The 24790-nt window shown below is 42.4% G+C and overlaps 2 protein-coding genes across 5 annotated transcripts in view; one reads left to right on the top strand and one right to left on the bottom strand.

Annotated features, from left to right (window-relative positions):
* RB1 (RB transcriptional corepressor 1) overlaps positions 1–24790 on the bottom strand; it is a 196507-nt gene that overhangs the window by 55754 nt on the left and 115963 nt on the right. The window lies entirely within an intron of this gene.
* LPAR6 (lysophosphatidic acid receptor 6) lies at positions 15370–18327 on the top strand. Its single transcript, XM_045013925.1, has one exon. It carries the CDS (start codon positions 16038–16040, stop codon positions 17055–17057), a length of 1020 nt encoding a protein of 339 aa, XP_044869860.1. The 5' UTR covers positions 15370–16037; the 3' UTR covers positions 17058–18327.

Genomic DNA, 24790 nt, shown 5'->3' with positions numbered 1-24790 from the left:
CACAACAAATTCCTTCCTCTTTTTACATATCTATATATTAAAAAGAAACATTTACATAATTTGTGTTTAACTATAGATACAATACTTCCTACTGCCATCTCATCTGTGGAAAATAACTAGACGATAAATGCTTGCAAGAAATTCCTATGCGAAGAACCTGGTGGACTATTAGTTTTTTCAAACAAGTCTACATGCAAACAGGTATATTCCAGAATCATGGTTCAATAATTATTTCTCAGCAGTAACATATTCATCTTCCTTTCTCTCCTCCAATATTTGGGAAATTTCATAATACAGGAAACAGGAATGACTTCAAACATGCCAAATCATATCACATGATGGCAATGTATTTTGATATAAAGAAAACTTCAATACAAAACCACATCATTGCTCTAACTAATCAAAGTTCTTGAGCATAGTTTCAAAGGGCTATTAAACTTTGAAATAAATTAATTTCACAATAAAACTATTTAGTAGAGTAGCCAGAATACAGCTGAAATCACCACTCATCACCAAAGATATCAACTTAATAGTAAAGATTTAAACATCTTTAAAATCATCTCATTCTGAGTCTGTGGCAGCCATGGTTGATGACCAGCTAAGTAGCAAATACATAAAACACTACATGAAATTTTAATGACCCAGTTTAAGACATGTAGGGTACACAGATTCCTATGGCGGTGAGTCAGTTTAAGACATGTAGGGTACACAGATTCCTATGGCGGTGAGTCACCTATCAGCAAATTAAGTTTGTTATAACAGCATGTTGAATTCTATTGGCTTAAATAGTCTTAAAGGATAGAGAGTTACAGTAGTGTTGTCACTATCAGAATAAATGAGATTAAAAAAACATGTCCGGGATTCAATTTATTTATATTTGATACTAAGGGTACAGCTACACTACCCGCCGGATCAGCAGGTAATGATCTATCTATTGGGGATTGATTTATCGCATCTAGTGTAGATGCAATAAAATCGATCCCCGAGCGCTCTCCCGTCAACTCCGGTACTCCACCGTCGCAAGAGGTGCAAGCGGAGTCAATGGGGGAGCGGCAGCAGTCGACCCAGCACCGTGCATACGCTGCGGTAACTAGACCTAAATACGTCAACTTCAGTTACACTATTCTCGTAGCTGAAGTTGCATATCTTAGGTCGATCCCCCTCTCGGTGTAGACCAGGGCTAAGCCATACAGGATTCTGGTAACTAGCTTGCTACTTACCACAACAAAGACTATTACACATTATTATGGTGTTGCTCTTATGGCCAAAACAACTTCGAAAATTTGGAAAGCTTTCAAGTAATGAAAGCCCTACATTGTTTTATTGACACTCTTTCCACAAATTAACTGGTAAAGAAACATTTTTTTTAAAATGCGGCTTGTTTAATGGCTTTCCATATTTGAAAAGCTGTTTGGACCAAAACTTTGAAACTTAATACAATAAAAAAAGAAAAAAGGAAAACATTGGAAGATTGGCAAAGTGCTGAATCATGAGGACTCCAAGAATAACTGATGCCCTAGTTCTGTGGTTTTCAAACTGCGAGTCGCAACCCAGTACTGGGTTGCAGAATGGAAGGCACTGGGTCGCGGCGGCTCTGGTCAGCACCCCCGACCGGGCCATTAAAAGTCCCATTGGTGGTGCTGCCCGGCTAAGGCAGGCTAGTCCCTACCTGTTCTGATACCGCGCTGCGCTCTGGAAGCAGCCAGCAGCAGGTCTGGCTCCTAGGCAGGGGAGCCTGGGGGCTCCATATGCTGCCCCCCACCCCAAGCATTGGCTCCGCACTCCCATTGGCTGGGAACCACGGGAGGGCTGTGTCTGCAGGCAAGAACTGCGTGGAGCCACTTGCGCACCTCCGACTAGGAGCTGGACCTGCTGCTGGCTGCTTCTGGGGTGCAGCACAGTCTGCGGTGCCAAGACAGGAAGGAAGCCTGTCTTAGCATTCTCACTGCACTGCTGGCTGGGAGCCACCTGAAGTAAGCCCATGCCCCAACCCTGTGCCCCAATCCCCTGCCCCACCCCTGAGCCCCCCCCCCAAACCTGAAGCCCCTTCCTGCACCCCAAACCCCTCATCCCCAGCCCCACCCCAGAGCCTGCATCCCCAGCCCAGAGCCCTGACCCCCTTCCACACCCCAACCCCCTGCCCCAGCCCCCCCAAACCCAGAGCCCCCTTCTGCACCCAAACTCATCATCCCCAGCCCCACCTCACAGCCCTCACCTCACACCCCAACCCTCTGCCCCAGCCCTGAGCCCCTTCCACACCACAAACCCCCTGCCCCAGCCCTGAGCCCCTTCCACACCACAAACCCCTCATCCCCAGCTCCGTTGGGTTGTGGGCATCAACAATTTTCTTCAACTGGGTCACCAGAAAAAAAAAGTTTGAAAACCACTGGTCTAGTCTGGATGCCCTAGCTGAGGAAATATAAATAACACTATGTAAATGACAAGGGCTAAAAGAAATTGTGTTGGATATAAGGAAGAAAAATGTTCGTTATTTCTCCCTTATGATCCAAGATCATGTCAGTCTGCCTGAATAGGATGGAGATATTCACATAGCAAGCCAGTGAAGTTTATATATAAACTGAAAACTTGACAGCACATTTAAAATTGGGGCTTTCCAACTATTGTTTCTACAGGAAGTCACCTTCTGCAGCGTAAGATAAGGACACTGCTTCTAGTGTGATACGAAATGCCCCATTTCAACTATGTGAATTGCCTGGGTCGAAAGTGAGGGCTTTCCGGTGACTGTGTCGATGCAAGTGGCTAAGAAATTTGTTTCAGTTCTGAAGTTCAGGGGACCCTAACAATTGTTTATCTGCTCAGCCCAATTGTGTAAGGACTTCTCGCACTGCCAGACAGGAGAAACTTATTAGTTGTCTGTCTGCAGGGTCTACTTGAGGTCAGGCACAGCCAGCAGAGCAGTGATCCCAGTGGGAACTAAAAAGTTTCATGGAGGTAAGGAAAGGAAAATTCGTGCCACATTGCTGTTTATCTCCCACTTATGAAACATACAAAAAGAAACCAGAGGTCTTGGATGTCTTGCTATAGATCAGATACCCGAGTTCCTGGATGAGTCCTCTCACCATCAAAGATAGCAACATGATTCATATGCATCAAACGCTATCCTCACTTGCATATATAAACCTGCCCCTGGAAATTTCCACTACTTGCATCCGAAGAAGTGGGTATTCACCCACGAAAGCTCATGCTGCAAAACGTCTGTTAGTCTATAAGGTGCCACAGGATTCTTTGCTGCTTCTACAGAACCAGACTAACACGGCTACCCCTCTGATACTATCCTCACTTGATACCTTATACACTGGAGTATCTTTTTCTGGAAGTCCTCCAGTTTGTCCTCTACATACAATCCTGGATGGGCCTCAAAGCCATGTAAAGAGAAGGAGAAGTGGATGAGGCCAGACGGAGACCCTCAGCTTGCTCCAACAGCAGCAGTAGCATCCCTCCCAACCCACCAGAGGACAACTCATGTGGGTAGCCATCAGTACCTTTCAAGCAGGTGAGAGGACCACAGTAGGGTATGGCTAGGGTCCTGACTGCCTTAAATCAACATTTACTGTCTATTTAAGTTTAGAGAAGTTAGTCTAGCTATGACAGTTGAGGCCAATCTATTACACAATTTATTTTTCAAAAATGAGAAGCAAAATGCTATACCGGGGTAGTCAACCTATGGCACGCATGCCATAGGCAGCACACAAGCTGATTTTCAGTGGCACTCACACTGCCCAGGTCCTGGCCACTGGTCCAGGGTCTCTGCATTTTAATTTAATTTTAAATGCAGTGTCTTAATTTTAAAAACCTTATTTACTTTATATACAACAATAGTTTAGTTGTATATTATAGATTTATAAAAAGAGACCTTCTAAAAACGTTAACATGTATTACTGGCACGCGGAACCTTAAATTAGAGTGAATAAATGAAGACTCGGCACACCACTTCTGAAAGGTTGCCAACCCCTGTGCTATACCAAAGTATATCAGTTAAGCTAAAGTGGAAAATGCAGTACAAACGCAAGCACAGTATGTCACAAAGGAATTGAACCAATGTGACAGACGTGAAGAGAATTTTTTCAGCTGCTTATATACCAACGCTAGGAGTCAGGGTAACAATGCAGAGGAATTGGCAATGCTGATTGATTAAAAGAAATTTGATATAATTGGTATTACTGAAACTGGCATGATTGCCATGTTAAAATTGGTAGTTATAACTTGTTTAGGAAGGATAGTGTGTGAAAAAGAGGTGGGGGAGGGTACTCTATGCTAAAGCCTCTATTACCTATTTCAGAGTTACTGATAACTCAGAACCACAGGATCCTGAATGCATATGGATCAATGTGCTCGCTAACGAAGTCCAGGAGGAGATATCAGTGGGAGTCTATTACAGACCACTGAATTAAGCCAGACACAGGATGAAATATTCACTAAGCACCTGTCTCTGTGAGGAAATAAAAGTGTTTTGGGTACTTCAGTTTGGGAGACATATGCTGGAAGTCTCATTCAGCCAGTAGTAAAACATCATTAGTTTCCAATAATTATAGATGACGATTTTCTAACACAAAAAGGTATTGAACCAAATACAAGGTAACTATTTTGAACCTCTTTGTGGATGCAAATGAATCAATCACTGGACTGGAAGTTGGTGGTGGCTGCCCAGGGACCAATGATCATGACCTGATTACATTCAATCTGAGAAAACAGTGATTCAAAAAGGCTAGTTTCCCAAAGATTAGGAAAATTATGAGAAAAAATACTGGGAGGTAAAATTTAGACAAAAAAAGTGAATGAAATTTGGGAGTTCTTTAAGAGGAATTTATTAGATGGCCAAAAAGCCAGAATCAAGAAAGAGGACAACTTTGGCAAGAAACCCATCCTGGTTTAGTAGTGAAGTGAAGACAGCAATTAAACATTTTAAAAAGCAATATATAAAAAATGGAAAAAGAGGGAAATAGCAAAACAATATACATTAGAAGTTATGAAGTATAGAAAATTTAAGAGAAACGTAAGACATTGGGAAAAATGGATGGACAGCAGTACTAGGGATAATACAAAGGATTTTTTTTAAAAGTCTATTAGGAACAGAAGAAATTCTGTCAATGCTGTATGCCCATTACTAGATGGAGAGGGCAAAATTGTTAATGATGCAGAAAAGATAGAAGTTGTCAATAAATATTTATGTTCTGTATTTGGAAAGAAACAAAGATGTGCTTGTATTACATGATGATAGAGTACTTTAAACCAGTGCTTCTCAAAGCCAGTCCGCCGCTTGTGCAGGGAAAGCCCCTGGCAGTCCAGGCCGGTTTGTTTACCTACCGCGTCCACGGGTTCGGGCAATCACTGCTCCCACTGGCCGTGGTTCGCTGTTCCAAGCCAATGGGGACTGCGGGAAGGGCGGCCAGCACATCCCTCAGTCCACGCCGCTTCCCACAGCCTCCATTGGCCTGAAACGGCGAACCGCAGCCAGTGGGAGCCGCGATCGGCCGAACCTGTGGACGCAGCAGGTAAACAAACTGGCCTGGACCGCCAGGGGCTTTCCCTGCACAAGTGGCGGATCAGCTTTGAGAAGCACTACTTTAAACATCATCTTCCAGAGATAAACATTTTTAAATAAGCATGCTCAAATAACTTGTACATAAGAGTCCTAAAAGAGTTGGCTGAGGAGATCTTTGGACAGCTGATGTTAATTTTTAATAGAACTTGGAATACCAGTGAAATTCCAGAAGACAGAGTGGTAATGTTGTGCCAGTGTTCAAAAAGGCAAGTGGGATGACCCGGGGAACTATAGGCCTGTTAGTCTGACATCAATTCCAAGCAAAATAATGGAAGAGCTGATACAAGATTCATTTAATAAAGGATTAAAGAATAGGAATATTATTATCAACATGGTTTTATAAAAAACAAACACCTGATTTCATTCTTTGATGAGATTACAAGATTTGTTGATAAATGTAACTAGATATAATATATTTAGATGTTTGTAAGACATTTGACTCAGTACCACTCAACATTCTGATTTAAAAATTAGCATATACCATACCAATTAAATACACATTAAGAACTTGCTAACTGACCAATCTAAAAAGTAGTTCTCAATCATCCAATGAGAGTGTTTCCAGTGGGGTTGCACAGAGATCAGTTCTAGGCTTGATACTATTCAACATTTCATCAGTGATCTGGAAGTAAATATCAAATCACTGCTGAAAAAATCTGAGGATGACACAAAGACTGGCAGAATGGTAAACACTGATGAGGACAGGGCTGTCATACAGAACAAGCTGGATTACTTGGTAAACTATGTCCATTCAAACAAAATGTGTTTAAATACAGCCAGATGCAAAGTTATCTAGGAACAAGGAATGCAGGCCATACTTACAGACTGGGGGACTGTACCCTGAAAAGCAGAGACTGAAGACTATTTACTGGTCATAGCAGTAGCGTAGCTGGTGGGATTCAGTGGAAGCAGCTGCTTCCGCTCAGGCCAGCAGGCGCGAAAGCGGCGCCTGCCGGCCGCACGGCCGGAGAAGCCACGGGGTGGCAGCCCGGTGTGGAAGCGGCGCCTGCCGGCCGGCGCTGCCCACCACACAGCCGGAGTAGCCGCGGGGCGGCAGGCCGGCTTGGAAGTGCAGGAGCAAAGGTGAGCGGGGGAGAGGGGGTGGTCTGGTCTGGGGGCGTGGCCAGAGGGGGGCACCTTTTTTATGTTTTTTGCTCCCCCTACCCTGAAAACCTGGCTACGCCACTGGATAACAGTGAACAAACAACTCAATATGAGCTTCCACTGCAATGGTATCGCCAAAAGGGCTAACGCCATTCTTAGGCATATGAAGAAAGGCGTATTAAAGTAGGAGTAGAGAAATGATTTTACTTCTGTATACAGTGTGGGTGAGACAGATACTGGAATACCACCTCCATTTCTGGTGTCTACATTTAAAAAAGGAATGTTGAAAAATGGGAAAGCACGCAGAAAAAGAGTTTAAAAATATTTGAGGTTGGAGAAAATGCCTTACAGTGAGAGATTTAAGGAGCTCAATCTGTTTAGTTTATCAGAAAGAAGATTGAGAGGTGATTGTTTACAGTGTATAAGTATTTTCATGGGGAAAAAAACACTAGGTGCTCAATGGTGCTTTAATCTAGAAGAAAAAGGCATAACAAGAACCAACAGCTGGAAGCTGAAGCCAGACAAATTCAAATTAGAAATTAGGCACACATTTTTAACAAGGGTGATTAACCGTTGGAATAAACTACCTAGGGATGTGGTGAATTCTCTGTCTTTCAATGTCTTCAAATCAAGACTGAATCCTTTCTGGAATATATGACTTAGTCCTGTATCAAGCCTAACAGCTTGTGTTTGGCTAACTGCGTGAAATTTAAATGCCTGGGATATCAGGAGTATACGATATCAGGAAGTCAGACTAGATCAGGGGGTGGGCAAACTTTGTGGCCTGAGGGCCACATCGGGGAATAGAAATTGTATGGCAGGCCATAAATGCTCACAAAATTGGGGTTGGGGTCCAGCAGGGGATGAGGGTTTTGATTGGGGGTGCAGGCTCTGGGGTGGAGCTGGGGATGAGGAGTTTGGGGTGTAGGAGGGTGCTCTGGGCTGGGATTGAGGGTGTTTGAAGAGCAGGAGGGGGAGCAGGGCTGGGGCAGGGGGTTGGGGGCATGAGGAGAGGCTCAGGGGTGCAGGCTCCAAGCAGCATTTACCTCAAGCATCTCCCGGAAGCAGTGGCATGTCCCTTCTCCATCTCCTACATGGAGGCACAGCCAGGTGGCTCTGCATGCTGCCCCGGGCACAGGCACCACCCCTGCAGCTCCCATTGGAGCGCCGGAGAAGGCCATTGGAGCACATAGGAGCCGGAGCGGGGCCATGCTGTGGCTACTGGGAGCCACGTGGTGCGGCCCCTCCCTGACCCAGTGCACCAGCTGGAGCGCAGGAGCAGGGCCGAGCCACATGGTGCGGCCCTCGACCCACTGCCCCGGCTGGAGCGCCGGAGCAGGGCAAGCTCCGGACCCTGCTCCCCAGTGGGAGCTTGTGAGCCGGCTTAAAACGGCTCATGGACCGTAGTTTGCCCACCCCTGGACTAGATGCTCAAAGGGTCAGTCACTTCTGGCCTTAAAACCTATGGATTCACACTGGTCTTTTACAGAAGTAGTTATGCAATGGAACTGCATTTGTATCACAACTACGCTTTGCGAGCCAGTTTCTAAGAGAGAAATGTTTAAATGGTTTTTAAGGTTTGAAAAATCACATTCAAGAGAGACTTTTGGTGGATGATGTGTGTCTCCTGGACACATTTTATAAGGATGCAATCACAAAAATAGGTGATTGCAGTGCTCAAGCACTGCAGGAACAGTCCAGAACACTGTTCCACAACTTTTGGGGGCGCTGGAATGGAATCATGCGGCACTTCCAGTACTTGTTTTCTGGCACTCGGAACCCTTTGTATCACTAAGAAATGCCTTAGAGAAAACACCACGCTAAGGGTATGTCTACACTACGGGATTATTCCGATTTTACAAAAACCGGTTTTTGGAAACCGATTGTATGAAGTCGAGTGCACACGGCCACACTAAGCATATTAATTCGGCGATGTGCGTCCATGTACCGAGGCTAGTGTCGATTTCCGGAGTGTTCCACTGTGGGTAGCTATCTCGTAGCTATCCTATAGTTCCCACAGTCTCTCCCGCCCATTGGAATTCTGGGTTGAGATCCCAATGCATGATGGGGCAAAAACAGTGTCGCAGGTGATTCTGGGTAAATGTTGTCAGTCAATCCTCCCTCCGTGAAATCAACAGCAGACAATCATTTCGCGCCCTTTTCCCTGGATTGCCCAGGCACGGCAATCATGGAGCCCATTCAGCCTTTTTTCAATGTCACCGTATGTCTACTGGATGTTGCTAACAGATGCGGTACTGCAGTGCTACACAGCAGCATCTCCTTGCCTTTTGCAAGTTAGCAAGGACGGTTACCAGCCTTACCATACCGTCTGCTGCTTTGCAAGTTGACAATGACGGTTACCAGTCACACTGTACCGTCTGCTGCTGTCATGGGTGCTCCTGGCCGGCCTCGGTGAGGTCGGCCGGGGGCGCCTGGACAAAAATGGGAATGACTCCCCAGGTCATTCTCTTCTTTAATTTTTGTCTAATGGAGAGTCTGTCCTGCCTAGAATATCAGACAAGCCTACTAAAGAACCAGAGAGGCAAACGGCCGCTCCGGGTCAGAGCCCCAGACATCCTGCAGAAATGATGAGCAGTATGCCATTCTAGAGGGTGCCCCTGCAACAACGCCACCCGTTGCTTCCCTCCTCCCTCACCCCTACTGGGCTACCATGGCAGTTATCCCCCCCATTTGCATGATGAAGTAATGAAGAATGCATGAATAAGAAACAACACTGACTTTATTGCCTCTGCAAGCAGAGATCAAAGACGGGAGAGGAGGGCAGCCTCCAGCTGCTATAATATTCCAGGCAGAGTGAATCTCCATTAGACAAAGCTTAAAGAAGAGAATGACCTGGGAGTCATTCCCGTTTTTGCCCAGGTGCCCCCGTCCGACCTCCCCGAAGCCAGCCAGGAGCACTCACGGGACAACGATGATGGCTATCGGTCCTACTGTACTGTCTGCCGTCCGCAAGGCAAAGGAAGGGGATGCTGCTGTATAGCGCTGCAGCACCGTGTCTGCCAGCAGCATCCAGTAGACATACGGTGACATTGAAAAAAGGCGAGAAAAGATTTTTTCCCTTTGCTTTCACGGAGGGGGGGAAGGGGGGGAACACGACATATACCCTGAACCACTCGCGACAATGTTTTTGACCCTTCAGGCTTTGGGAGTTCAGCCAAGAATTCAAACAGTTTTCAGAGAGTGTGGGAACTGTGAGATAGCTACAGTCATCAGTCGCCCCTCCCTCCGTGAGCGTCCATTTCATTCTTTGGCTTTCTGGTACGCTTGTCTCAGTTCCTTAAGTTTCAGCACTGTGTTGAGTCCCTGTTGTGGCCTCTGTCCATCATAGCCTTGGAGATTTTTTCAAACGTTTTGGCATTTCGTCTATTGGAATGGAGTTCTGATAGAACAGATTCATCTCCCCATACAGAGATCAGATTCAGTATCTCCCGTACGGTCCACGCTGGAGCTCTTTTTTGATTCTGGGACTGCATGGTCTCCTGTGCTGATCAGCGCTCCATGCTGGGCAAACAGGAAATGAAATTCAAAAGTTCGCAGGGCTTTTCCTGTCTACCTGGCCAGTGCATCTGAGTTCAGATTGCTGTCCAGAGCGGTCATGATGGTGCACTGTGGGATAGCTCCCGGAGGCCAATACCGTCGAATTGCGGCCACACTAACCCTAATTCAAAATGGCAATACCGATTTCAGCGCTACTCCCCTCATCGGGGTGGAGTACAGATATCGATATTAAGAGCCCTTTATATCAAAATAAAGGGCTTCGTTGTGTGGACAGATGCAGGGTTAATTCGGTTTAATGCTGCTAAATTCGAGATAAACTTGTAGTGTAGACCAGGCCTAAAATCTACAATTAGTGTCTGATGAGAAGCAGAAAATAAGTTAATCAAAAGGCATCCAGAATTAACAGAAGCTCGTTACTTAACTCAGCATTTATTATTCTACAAATAGAATATTCTGCAGTCCATTTTTAAACACTTCTAAAATGCAAATTTAAATCATCTAAACATGAACATCAAATTGGTGCCAACAGTTGCTAATTGAAGTCCAATTTGGCTATTAAACTCTACAAAGAAACTCAGATCAACAAAACAAAATGTGAGTTGAAGGAGAAAGATGTTTGGGTTTTCTAATCAAGAGCTTTCATAACTAGAAAGTACAAAAGTCCATGTAAGTAACATAACCTTTCTGGAGGTAACTATAAAGCAGATTACAACTGTTCATTACAAGATGCAGTTGGGAATGGAGAAATTAAAAACATTCCAAAATAGAGACTAGAATATTTGAACACAAACTCTTTGTAGTCAGACAGTTGAACCTCTCCAATTCAACACTGCTATCACCAATGTGTTAATTTCATACGCTAACCAGGGAGCACAAGATAGGACCACAGTGTAGTCAGTGCTTTCTGCAACAGGACAATTTTTAGCGCTTTTCTGTCAGTAAAGTGAGGTGCGGAGAGTTAGTGACTATGCTGATTTGGGGTCTGCTTCAAAGCCCACTGAAGTAAGTGGAAGGTTTATCTTGGTCTTCAGTGGGCTTTGGATCATGCCTTTTCAGCCAAAGATCTGAAATTGCTTTACAAGATGGAGAAATTGAGGCACAGAGAGGTGACATGACTTGCCCAAGGTCATCCAGCAGGTCACTGGCAGAGCCAGGAACAGAACCTAGGCCTTCCAAACCCCAGTCCAGTGCTCTATGCACTAGGCATTACTGCCTATACACTGACATCCTAGCTGAATAAAACACAGGTCTAGAAATCAGGTGACCAGAGATGTTACTTCCTGAGTGATCTTTGACAAGTCATTTATGCAAAAACTGTCAGACTTGCGTGCCTTTGTGATGCATCTAAATCCACAGTTAGGCATTTACATCATTGGTGCTTAATCTCATAGATGAGTTGATTTCCGTTAGTAAATTTATTTAGGTGCTTAAAATGCGGATCTAGGGCAGGAGTGGGCAAACTACGGCCCGTGGGCTCCCTGCCTGCCCTTGCCCCTCGCCGCTTCCGGCACCACATCCCTGAGGTCCCTGGGGGAGGCGGGGGCAGAGGGCTCTGTGCACTGCCCTTGCCTGCAGGCACCCGCCCCCCCTCCCCCCGCAGCTCCCATAGGCTGGGAACAGGAAACCATGGCCAATAGGAGCTTCAGGGGAGGTACCCACAGGCAAGGACAGTGTTTGGAGCCCTCTGCCTCCCACGGCTGCAGGGACGTGGTGCTGGCCGCTTCCAGGAATGGCACAGGGCCAGGGCCAAGCAGGGAGCCTGCCTTAGCCCTGCTGCCTGCCGCTGCCACCCTAAAGCCACTCAATATAAGCGATGCTGGGCTGGAGCCCACACCCCAACCCCCTACCTTGAGCCACCTGCTGCACCCTGTACCCATCCTGCACCCCAACTCCCTGCCCTGAGCCCCCTGCCGCACCCCTCCTGCACCTCAGCCCCCTGCCCTAAGCCCCCCAGCCCCCTTCCGCACTCCTGTACCCCAACCCCCTGCCCCACGCCTCCTGCCACACCCCGCACCCATCCTGTACTCCAATCCTCTGCCCTAAGTCCCCTGCTGCACCCCAACCCTCGGCCCTGAGCCCCCTGCTCCACCCCTCCTGCACCTCAACCCCCTGCCCTGAGCCCCCTCGTGCACCTTGCACCCCAACCCCTTGCCCTGAGCCCCTTCCTGCACACCACATCCCCTCCCTCCCACCACACTCCCTCCCACACCCAACCCCGTGCCCCAGCCCTACATTCATGGCCCTGCATGCAATTTCCCACCCTGGCCCTCAGGCCAAAAGGTTTGCCCACCCCTGATCTAGGGGCTTAACTTAAGACACCCAAGTTTGTAAGTTTTGGGTTACGTATTTGTGCCATAGTTTTCTTTTACTAAGAAAGTGACTTAATCACAGTCCATACTAAGAAGACGACCTAACCCCTTAGTAGAGAAGTGAGCTCAGGACTCCTAGGGCCTGAACCACTGAAGCCAATGCAAAGACTTCCATTTACTTCAGTGGGCAGTGGATCAGTCCCCTAAGGCATAAGGAAGTGAAAACACAAAATATAACTATATATAGCTGTGCTTACAGTAAGCAAGACAACTGGTTGCTTTTAGCAACAACATGAAGTAAAATCTACGCTGTGACTGAAAGTTAACAGCGCACACACAAAAAAAAAAAAATAATAACAGAACACCACTAGCCATCACCTACAGCCCCCAACTAAAACCTCTCCAGCGCATCATCAAAGATTTACAACCTATCCTTAAAGATGATCCCTCACTCTCACAGATCTTGGGAGACAGGCCAGTCCTCACTTATAGACAGCCTCCCAACCTGAAGCAAATACTCACCAGCAACCGCACACCATACAACATAAACACTAACCCAGGAACCTATCCTTGCAACAAAGCCCGATGCCAGCTCTGTCCACATATCCATTCAAGTGATACCATCATAGGACCTAATCACATCAGACACGCCATCAGGGGCTCATACACCTGCACATCTACCAACGTGATATATGCCATCATGTGCCAGCAATGCCCCTCTGCCATGTACATTGGCCAAACCGGACAGTCTCTACGCAAAACAATAAATGGACACAAATCTGACATCAGGAATCATAACATTCAAAAACCAGTGGGAGAACACTTCAACCTCTATAACCACTCAGTGACACACTTGAAGGTGGCAATTTTGCAACAAAAAAACTTCAAAAACAGACTCCAAAGAGAAACTGCTGAACTTGAATTAATATGCAAACTAGATACTATTAACTGTGGCCTAAACAAAGACTGGGAATGGTTGGGTCATTATACCAATTGAATCTATTTCCCTATGTTAAGTTCTCCTCACACCTTCTATGGGCCATCTTAATTATCACTTCAAAAAGTTTTTTTTCCTCCTGCTAACGATAGCTCATCTCAATTGATTAGACTCTTCCTGTTGGTATGCATACTTCCACCTTTTCATGTTCTCTGTATGTATAAATATCCCCTGTCTGTGTGTTCCATTCTATGCATCCGAAGAAGTGAGCTGCAGCTCATGAAAGCTCATGCTAAAATAAATTTGTTAGTCTTTAAGGTGCCACAAGTACTCCTGTTCTTTTTGCGGATACAGACTAACACGGCTGCTACTCTGAAAACAGTCTGCTCAGTTCACCTTTTCAGCTCCAATATATTTAGAAATTGAAAACTGAGTATGTTTCTTGGTTTAACAGGAGTCTCCAAGTGTGGACATTTAGCAGGTCATAAATATGAGGAAGTAGAGCTCAACTGCTTCACTTCCATCAAAGAAATCAGGGTAAAACTGTTTGGAGGGAAATAGAAATTTGCCAATAAGCCTTATCTGATGCATTTCTGACTTCTGCTTGCTAAGCTTCACATTGCAAAACCAGGCCACACCCCTGTGAATAAGTTCTCTAATACCTACCATCATTTACAATGGGAATAGACTATACACTATTTGCTAACCAAGCCATGGCTTAGGTGTGATTGCTTAACATTTAGCTTGAAAGAACTGCATCAGTCACATCTATGCATAAGGATTTCCTCTTTTAAGACTGTGAAATACACATTTTTGGCCCCAGGAAGAGACTAGCCTATCTAAACTGAGGGTCTCCTCACGCCATCCTGTAAAGGAGTTCTCTTTAAAATTTACAAAGTATTTTAATAAGCAGAAATTTATTTATTGTATTAGGCGGTGACTAGTAGGAATAATTACAGAAAGTACAAATAAGTGATTCACTTTATAAAATTATCAGAACAGGTATATTACTTATATTGCGGTACAACCGAGAATGTATTAGGTGCTTTACAAACAGAGGAAAATGATTTCCCTGCCCCCACAGAATGTACAATTTAAAAAGACAAAGACAAGTGAAAAGGAATATAACATACATGCACAGTGATTGAGGTGATAATAGGCATGTCTTATTAGTTAGAAATTTAGCGGTCTGTGATTTTGATTGTTAGGCTCACTAAATTCTCCTTCCGAATCCCACAACATATTGCTTTATTCTCCCCTTTGCTTCCCCCCCTTTCCTCCCAGTAATCCCCAGATTCAATTCCACTGTCTTTATAATCTTCCCTTCACATAAATTAACAGTTCTCATAGGAAAAATAAATAAAATATGCCCCATTGACTTTCTCTGACTTCAAAAAGGGCTGCTCACATGAGGAAAGTTATGCAACTGCTGAAGTGTTTAGAGAATTAAGATCAGCTAGTCTCTGTTTCTTGATGAGCATTATGTACCATCACAAGGAAGGATACTTTTTACAAAAATACATCTTTAAGAAAATTTCAGAGGTAGACATTAAGAATTTCAAAATGTAAATAATTTTACTAACAAAGAAAATGAAATGTTTAGGAGGTGGGAGTTATTCCGCCAGCCCAAAAGTCTTTCACAACTAAAAAGAAAAAAAAAAGATTTTGCACTGAATTTGTCAAATACTTAAAAAAAAATTAAAAGCACTTTTGATGACAAAGAACTTTTTCCTGCTACATAAAGAGTTAATAGCAGACTGCTCCACCATTCTGAGCATTTGCATGCCTCAGAGGTATATTTCCTGCAGACACATTATCTGATTAAAGAAAGGCAAACAAACTGAATTGAAACCATTCTTTCTTTAAGTCCAGCCTCTTCTTCCTGTGATGTCATATTACAAATTGATCGAGCTCTTTTTTTTCCCCTCTCTCTTCAGAATACTCGAGGCATACTACACACTCAGCATCTGAGGGGGAGATCTAAATTCAGCAAGAACAAACACGCTTTGGAATTGTATGTCTGAATTTCTAAGCAGCCTGCTCTCCGCCCTGTGGGGTTAGCATGCATTCAAGTTGAAAAGCTTGTTTAACAGCAAGGCGGCAGTGAAAGAGGTGGAAACTCCTACATCTTACAGAGCCCAGGAAATCTTTTCCTAAGGAACCTCAGTTACACATTCCCAGTTAAACAACTTTGGAAAGTCTGCATTTAAAGTACTTCTCTGGTTTTTGACTTGCAGTTGAACATAAAGCAGCAAGTTCTGTATCAGCTTCATTAACAACTGGGAAAACAAGAGCGTGGAATTAAATGTAAGGATGACCTCATCTGTTGCCTGTAAGCCTGTGTTTATTATCGCCCAGGACTGGATGTGTGACTATTGTGGCATTTGGAAGAAAAGAATGATCTCCGGGTGATTCCCAGAGCAGTATCTTCCTACTGCAACATTCATGTTTCAACTTGGAAGTTTTAAAGTAAAATGGAAAACTTATGAAATCATTCACAGACCAAATTCATCTGCAAGCTACCCAGCGATTTTAAAGCAGTTACTGCAGAAGGGCTGCTAACAACGAAAGGAATTCAACATTGTAAATTTAAATTGCCATTATAATGGAAAGAGCTAATTGTTCCACTGAGGACTCCTTTAAGTATATTTTATATGGATGTACGTTTAGCATGGTGTTTGTCCTTGGTCTAATATCAAATTGCGTTGCTATATACATTTTTACATTCACATTAAAAATGCGAAATGAAACAACAACTTACATGCTTAATTTAGCAATATCTGATCTGCTTTTTGTATTTACATTACCCTTCAGGATTTATTACTTTGTAACAAGAAACTGGCCATTTGGAGATATACTTTGCAAGATTTCTGTCACCACGTTTTATACAAACATGTATGGAAGCATTTTATTCTTAACTTGTATAAGCGTAGATCGCTTTTTAGCCATAGTGCACCCATTTTGGTCTAAGACTCTTAGAACCAAAAGAAATGCAAAAATTGTTTGTGTTGCAGTATGGATAACTGTACTAGCAGGAAGCATGCCAGCAAGCTCTTTTTCATCTACTGTCCCCCAAAATGAAACTGGACAAAACACATGTTTTGAAAACTTTCCTGCTGCCACATGGAAAACCTATATATTAAAGATCGTTATCTTCATTGAAATTGTGGGATTTTTTATTCCACTAATCTTAAATGTGACCTGTTCTACGATGGTTTTAAGGACTCTGAATAAACCAGTTACATTAAGTCGGAACAAGTTAAGCAAAAAGAAGGTACTCAAAATGATTTTTGTCCATTTGGTGATATTCTGTTTTTGTTTTGTGCCATATAACGTTACCCTAATACTTTATTCTCTTATGAGAACACAAATATGGATTAATTGTTCATTAGTAACTGCTGTCAGGACTATGTATCCTATCACTCTATGCATTGCAGTTTCAAATTGTTGTTTTGACCCTATAATATACTATTTTACATCAGACACTATCCAAAACTCAATAAAGAACAGATCAGCTAGAACACGCGATTCCAGATTCTCTGAAATCCAAATTACTGAAAATTTTATTCAACACGGCCTCCAGACTTTAAAAGCTAAAATATTTGACAATGAATCTACAATATAAATGGAGAGAAAATACTGGGACTGAAATGCACCTTTCTTCAGCTGTGAAAATGTTTTCTTGTACACTGAATAAACTTTCTTCACTTAGAAAACTGTTTACATAATGATTAAAAATGGGAAAAAGTTAAATGTCACTTCTAAACATACTTTATAGAAAAATTTAATTACTGCAAGAATTACAAATATTTTTATAGTTGTCAAAGTTTTCTCTCTTCTGCCTTTATGTCACAGATTCCATGACCTGTTATAGAGTCCCTCCTGTGTCTCCTTACAATTTTGAGCCACACAAAAACAAACTGATATTTGGAAACGAAGTTGATACTAACAAGGCTCAAAAAAGTGTTTTACAATTCAACATATTATGCAGTTAGAAGATCAAGTCTTCACATTGTTTGTGTTAACAGGTTAAAACACTTTAAATTAAAAAATTTAATTGTGAAGATATTATTTTAGGCTGCAACTATTTTGTTTACATGCTTATTTCTTAATGTCTGGATTCTTCAAAACATTGATCAAGTTATTGCAACTCTTGTGTCAGTTCCACAGGTTCCACACCCACCATCTTTTGTAGGATTTGTTTACAAAAGTTAAGCTATTCCTTTGTAAAAACAAATGTACATACTTTTTAATCCATCTGTAAAGTTACTGAAACAAGATTTGTCAGTTATTTGATAAGAATATTGCTGACAAAAACTCAAAGCTGTTCCTAAGAAACTATAGCAAATAAGACTAAAACAAAGAATAAAATCTTTAAATAAGTGTTCTGTTTGGGTTGTGTAATTTAACTTCAAAAGTGCTTCTTTGCTATTGAAAAAACATCGAGTATTCCTCACATGAACAAAGATGTCCTGGGTGACATATGAAATATTCTTTTCCAAGAAGACAAGAAATGGCAGTTAGCTGTTTATTGTAAAGTACTCTCTCCTAGATGTTCTGTACGTCACATACGCTCCATAATTTTGTTGTCTAGGTTTTTAAATGTGAGCATCTTGTACATTTAGAGATAATAAAAATATTTATTTATTTGATATGCCTGAAAACTGCTGCAATAAATCCAGGAATTTTTAAGAATTAAGAGCTTATGTGAAGCAAGATGCAACTTTGTTTAAAAGTGCCATGTGTTTCATACATTCTTCAGAAGCTGGAGTATTGTGCATATTTTGCTCAGAATTTACTTTTACTGTAAAATAATAAATATTTTAAAAGTTAAGGAAGTGTCAAGTGGTGGTTCTCTCAAAGATGATAAAGTCTGGAATAAAAATTGAACTAAAGTATACTTGTGTTCTGGATTTCTCTGTTCAGTTATAATATGTAGATATGTGACTAGCAATTCAAGCACTCTTACTTCTGGGCAATCTGAGGAAGGCTGAGTTCATGTTACAGAAAGCGTGTACTGCACTTGCAGTTTGATGTTCAACTATATTGTCCAATTGTGTCTATCACTCTATGTAAGTGTTATTCAAATTTCACTTTAGGTTAGAAATGCATATTGGTTACTGTTACTGAAAATGTACATTTGTGCTACTTAAAGAGCTTACCTTATCAGAATTTGATTCTGAACGACTTTGGCAGCTTAACCATACAGCAATATTACTAATATAACATTCCCAGCCAGCGGGGAAAGGGCTGAACTGGCTGGGAATGTTAAGGGCTGGTGGAAGCCCATATTACAACGATGCGCTCAAAAGTCGCCTGGGGGAGGGATAGCTCAGTGGTTTGGCCTGCTAAACCCAGTGTTGTGAGTTCAATCCTTGAGGGGACCATTTAGGGAACTGGGGGTAAAAAAAAAAAAAAAAAAGTCTGGGGATTTGTCCTGCTTTGAGCAGGGGGTTGGACTAGATGATCTCCTGAGATCCCTTCCAACCCTGATATTCTATGATTCTATCCCATAGTCATATAGAAAGGAAAATTCAAAGTACCACAAACTGAAATACTACAAATGTGGGATAGAATTCAGTGGATAATGGCCTGGCTAATCCTCCATGATGACAGGAAAGCTTAAATGCATTCTCACAAGAAAAGTTTGCCATAAACATAAATGCTAAGGGTGAGTTTATAAAATGAAATGGGGGATCCAGAGAAAAATAAAAGCAAAATACAAATACTGTAACAAATACAATCAGAACTAGTATGTCACCCTTGACATTAACTCTAACTCCTAAAAAGCACCATATAACACAGTTTCATAGTAAATTCTTATTTACAGCAGAGTTTGACTCTGCAAAACAAAATTTTAAAACTTGTGCCTTACAGTACAGGCACGGCTTACATCAAGTGCTATAAAAGATCTCAGTGGGCAACCTTGAAATCTTTCTTTGGTTCATACCAGACTTTAGAAAAAGATAAAACCCAGAGAGTTATTGGAATATATCTGTTTGCAGTGTTGTAGCCGTGATGGTCCCAGAATGAGACACGCAAGGTGGGTGAAACAGTAACTTTTACTCGGCCAACTTATATTCACCAACAGAAGCTGGTCCAGTAAAAGATATTGCCTCACCCGCCCTGTATTAGAAATGCATCCAACAGTTTTACACATGCTATTCAGATTAATAAAGTCACTGCCATATCTGTGCAGTTGAAACTAGTAATACATCTTGTTTCATTGCAGCTATTCAAAGAGCTTTTTAATCTAATGATATAAAAATGGCATCTATAAAATAGCATTTAAAATATAATTTAACTGAAATTTGTAATCAGTTATACTTATGATGAACAATAATCTAAATCACTTATTTCACTTTAGCTTGTAAAATCAGATTTTTTTTTAGTTGTTCTAAGTTATTTTACATAACTGTTTGCCTACTAGCAGATGCATGGATAACTTTCAAAGTTAGTTCCTCACTGCACAAGCACACATAAAAAGAACAAGGATAGAGGTGTAAAATTTAAAATTACTTGTTAGTGTAGTTGGTTTGTTACATTTTTTTAATTGAAAGGCCTTTAATTTTGTTTTTTTCTTGCTCTCCTCACAAGATGCTTAGAATAATGTTTTGAGAGTCTCTTTCTAGGTGTGTGCGTATGTGCACACACTCACCAGCCTGTCATCAGCCACCATCCTTCTACCAACAGAAAATGATGGCCTAGGTTCTCAGCTAGGCAAAGCTACTCAATTCACTGGAAGGTTAATTGTGGCACGACACCCCTACATCATAGAAGTTAAGCACAATGAACCCATCCACAATTCCTCCCAGAATGTGGTAGGGTGAAGTGGGGTAGCTTTTTTGAAGATTACATAAATACAGACTCACTGGCCCGGAGGCCAGAACAGGCTGAGGAGATAAAATTGCACATAATGGTACTGCCCTTTAAAACAGGCTTTCCAAGGTATCATTTAAAAAACAAAGCCAAACACTAAGGGAGTATCTACACTGCAATCAGAAGTGTGACTGCAGCATTTGTGGACATACCCAAGCTAGCTTTGATCTAGCTAGCTCAAACAACAATAGCAGTGAAGCAATGGCAGCACTAGTTGCACAACCCTGCCCAGGACCCAAGGTCTGTGTACTCCAGGTACCACAAGCTGTACAACTCCACCCAGGACTCTGAGTATATACAGGAGCAGCTAGCAACTGAGGCGTCACTGCTATTGTTATCCAAGTTAGCTGGATCTAAGAGTACTGCAGTCACATCTCTGACTGCATGTACACATACCCTAACTGTAGCTTCTCCCACGTTGTACTCTCAGGATTTTCACTGCAGCATGGTCTAAGCCAGTGTTTCTCAAATGTGGCCACCAGCAGATTTTTCTGAAGCCACAACAGCCTCCTGGCCCAGGAGTCCTGGGTGGAAATGTCTGGAAAGGAACAGCAGCCCCTCCCTGCAGTGACTAGCTGTTGCTCCTGGATGCACTGCCTTGGTGTTTGCTGGTGTCGCCAGCAGGGGATCGGTACCCTGCACTGCACAGCCCCCTGTGGGCTCTGGGCAGTGCCTCTGCAGACACATGGGGCTGGTGTGCACAACACAGGAAGAAACTTGGACTCCACAGGCAGCTGATGATTTCCCAATCCACCTTTGGGGCTTCAGCCACAGGGCTCTGGCTCTGGGCTTCAACCCCAGGGCATCGGAGCTTCAGCAGGACCAACCTTATAGGTGAGCTGTGGTCAAGAGGCAAGGAGTGTGGTGGGCCTGGGGTGTGAGGCCATGGAAGGTAGCTCAGGGCAATGGGGGGTTGGGGGACGATAAAGCAGGGCTCGGCCGCAATAGGGGGGCTGGGGAGCACAGTGAGGCAGTGAGGAATGGGGGAGGCAGCAGGGGCCAGGGGGGATGTTTCTGTTGTGTTTAGGTCCACTAAAGAATAAAAGACAACTGTATATTATTTTTACTATTGAGTCTGCAAAGAAACCCTACATAAATAAATTACAATTTGGACGTGTATATGTGCATGTTTGTTTTTTTCTAAAAGTTAATTATTTTAGAAAAACTGGTCAGAACAGCCACCAGCAAAAATTGCTGGCCACACTCTGAGGCCACTAAAAAATTTGTTGCAAGAACCGCAGGCCTAAGCAGAGGACTAGGAGCTCTTGAATTCCAATCCTGACCTTGGCACCAACTCCCCACTGTGTCCCTGAGGCAAGATTCTTAGGCCAAATATTTTAAACCAGTGTGCAAAAAAAGTTAGCTTACTAAAATCATGCTTAGCCACCTAAATAAAGTTACCTGATTTTTAGAAGCGCTGTGCACCTGCAGCTCCCATTTGTGAGTGCTCAGCAATTTTTAAAATTTAGACACCTAACCACAGATTTAGGCGATGTCTACCCTAGCAAGCTTACAGTCACTTTAACTTCATATCAAAGCCTTTACTTGATTGTCTTAAAAATCTGCATATGGGACTAAAAATAAGAAAATATTCATTTTTGTTACCTGTGCTTCACAATGGCAAGAAAATCTTTAGCTCTGGCCATAATTTAAACTTATATGAATATTAAATGCCACAGTCATTTCACAAGGAAGAGACGTTAGCTTTCTAGGTATTGTAAGAATTAGAATAGTAATAAAGAAAGTATTGTGTGTGTATAGATATAGATAAAGTATATATTATTTAGATCTCAGATAAGGCAAAATCTACCGTCAGCAGAGTTAACACATCTCAAACACAGCTAGAATAAGTGAAGATGTATAGGTACATTGGCCAAAGTTTTCCAAAATAGGAGCCTCAAGTTAGGCTCTTAAGTCCATATTTAGGCACCTATGAGGGGGGTTGCTAAAAGTTCCTATTTTGGAAAATGTTGCCGTTGCTTTTCAAGGGTCTGTAGGATCACTTTTATAGTTTAATGAATACCAAAACTCACAGCGGCCAAAATATAGCAGAGAAGAACAGAGGAAGTTGCTCATATGCAGCCTTAACTTGTTAAAGTGGTGTCGTTATGGTCAGATTTGTGAATAAAAACAATAGTTACCTAAGGCTTTGGCTACACTTGCATTTCAAAGCGTTGCCGCGGCAGCGCTTTGAAGCGCTAAGTGTAGTCAAAGCGCCAGCGCTGGGAGAAAACTCTCCCAGCGCTGTCCGTACTCCACCTCCCTGTGGGGAATAACGGACAGCGCTGGGAGCGCGGCTCCCAGTGCTGGGGCTTTGACTACACTGGCGCTTTGTAGCGCCGCAATTTGCAGCGCTGCAGAGGGTGTGTTTTCACACCCTGCTGCAGCGCTGCAAATTTGTAAGTGTAGCCAAGCCCTAAGACAACTTCTTCCTGGGCTAATTCTTTAGTTACAAAAGTAAGTTTTAAATTACTTTCCTCCTAGGAGTACCGCACAGCCAAAAAGCTAAGAGACAGTACTAGACACTATTCTGGCAAACAAACAAATATTCATTGAATGAAGAATGTTTTTGAGTGATTATTTGTGATCCAGAGATAAATCATCTTGAGTTTCAGATTTCAGGCTGAATTTGCAGGACAGGGAGTTAGAAAAGCATTTTTATTTGTAAACAAATAAGCTTATAAGGACCAATTAAAAGGCAATAAATATAGAAGCTCACAAGGGCATTTTAACTGTTATTTTTCAATGCTTAAAAAGCACTTTAAAAGTTAAAGCAAGGTTTATACTCTTGGCCTGTTATCTCTTCTTCCCCCACCCCCCCTTCCCCATTCAGGTAAGAATATATAGTGGTTCTGCAATGTAAGCAAATCTTTTAGAGTTAAAAAAAATATTTTTCACTTGTGACCTAAACCTGCATATTGACTACTTTGGGATTTTCAAAAGCACCTAAGTGATTTTGGAGCAAAACCCCAACAAAAGTCAATACAACATTTGTGCCTATGTTGCTTTTGAAAATCGCACCATATTGTATTAACCCACTCTACCATCTTGTCCTCAAAATTATTTTCTATAGTCATTTTACAGCTGAAATTTAATTTGTTCACTGAATTCCCAACAGTCAATATATCTTAAGGTCTATACACCTCAATAGATCTGAAAAATTAGACAAGTTCTAATTTTGTTAGATTTAATCATTTGTACCTTAGGGTACTAGCATTTGAGTGTTGAGATGGAAATCTAGGACGACACTCTCCCCACGTTTAAAAAGCCAAGACCAACAGAAATGTTTCTGTAGTTGATTTAGAACGAAATGGAAACTGTTTAGAAATTATTAGCACATCTGTGCTGAGTTTGCTACCCCCAAACATTGCAGCATTGAGAATCTGAAGTAAAAATGACAAATTTGAGAGTAAATTAATTTTGTTTGAAAATCAATTAAACTTTTTTTTAATTTTGCTTTCGCAGTCTAAGGTTTGGTCAGAAGCAAGGATCAGTACAATGATTTGTTTTTGAGTCTATTTTTACCTTGACAATATCCATTTAATATTTCAAATTGTATGTATGGGGGATTTCAAATGCTTCTCAGCTGAAGACAAGATAATGCATATGTGAGTGGTATGAAGGCTGCTTCAACTTCAACCACACCTTCCCTTACCTCTTTCTCTGTAGGATCAGTAAACTTTTGTAATATGTTCAATGTAGTACATCAAACATGGATGAAACTTTGAGAACAGAGCCCTGTCTGCAAAAGGACATTTTTGGGAGAGATTGGACAGCTCTCTTTCCATTTCAGACATACGACCTTAGTAACAAATAACAAAGAATGAGGAAGTTCAGAATTCTAATCCACGCTTTGATACTGAAACCTTCTTTAGCCTCAAACTAGTAATTTCACCTCTTTTTTTTGCAGTTCCCCTTCTATAATGGGGATTACAGATAGAACTGGTCAAAAAAATTCCATCAGAACTGTGACAGAAAATTGAGTTTTTGCCTAAATGAAATATTTTGCAGAAAATACCTGCTTTACTCAAAGATTAGATTTTTTTGTTGTTGTTGGAAAACTGAAAAGCCAAAACCTGAATAGTTTTTAATTTTACATAGGGAAAACAAAAAACATTTTCTGGCCAGCTCTGATATGCATCTATGCACCTCACACAGCTGTGAGGTGGATTAGATATGTTAAGTACTTTGAACATGAAAATCTCTGTGTCTTGTTGTGTCCACTTCATACAGGACTGGAAGGGGTTAAGATGGCCAGGTGAACCAATTAACTCCATAGGCTGCACCTGGAGGAGAAGCCAGGGAGCAGGGAATTCACTGGAAGCAGGCTCAGGTGGAGAGGCCTGCAGAAAGCCCAGAAGCTGAGAGCGAACGGGGACTGCTGGGAAAGTCTACAGTCACTCCCTGGGAGAAGGGGAGGTGCATTTAGGCTCACCAATCCAGAGAGTGAGGAGGCCAGGTAGGTAGGACAGGACTCAG

This window comes from Mauremys mutica, chromosome 1 (genome assembly GCF_020497125.1).
Source record: "Mauremys mutica isolate MM-2020 ecotype Southern chromosome 1, ASM2049712v1, whole genome shotgun sequence".
NCBI classification, from domain to species: domain Eukaryota; kingdom Metazoa; phylum Chordata; order Testudines; family Geoemydidae; genus Mauremys; species Mauremys mutica.
This window is presented reverse-complemented; position numbering and strand designations above follow the sequence as displayed.

Excerpts from the sequence above, each read along its gene's own strand:
- LPAR6 (XM_045013925.1), top strand. The coding sequence starts at position 16,038 with ATGGAAAGAGCTAATTGTTCCACTGAGGACTCCTTTAAGTATATTTTA.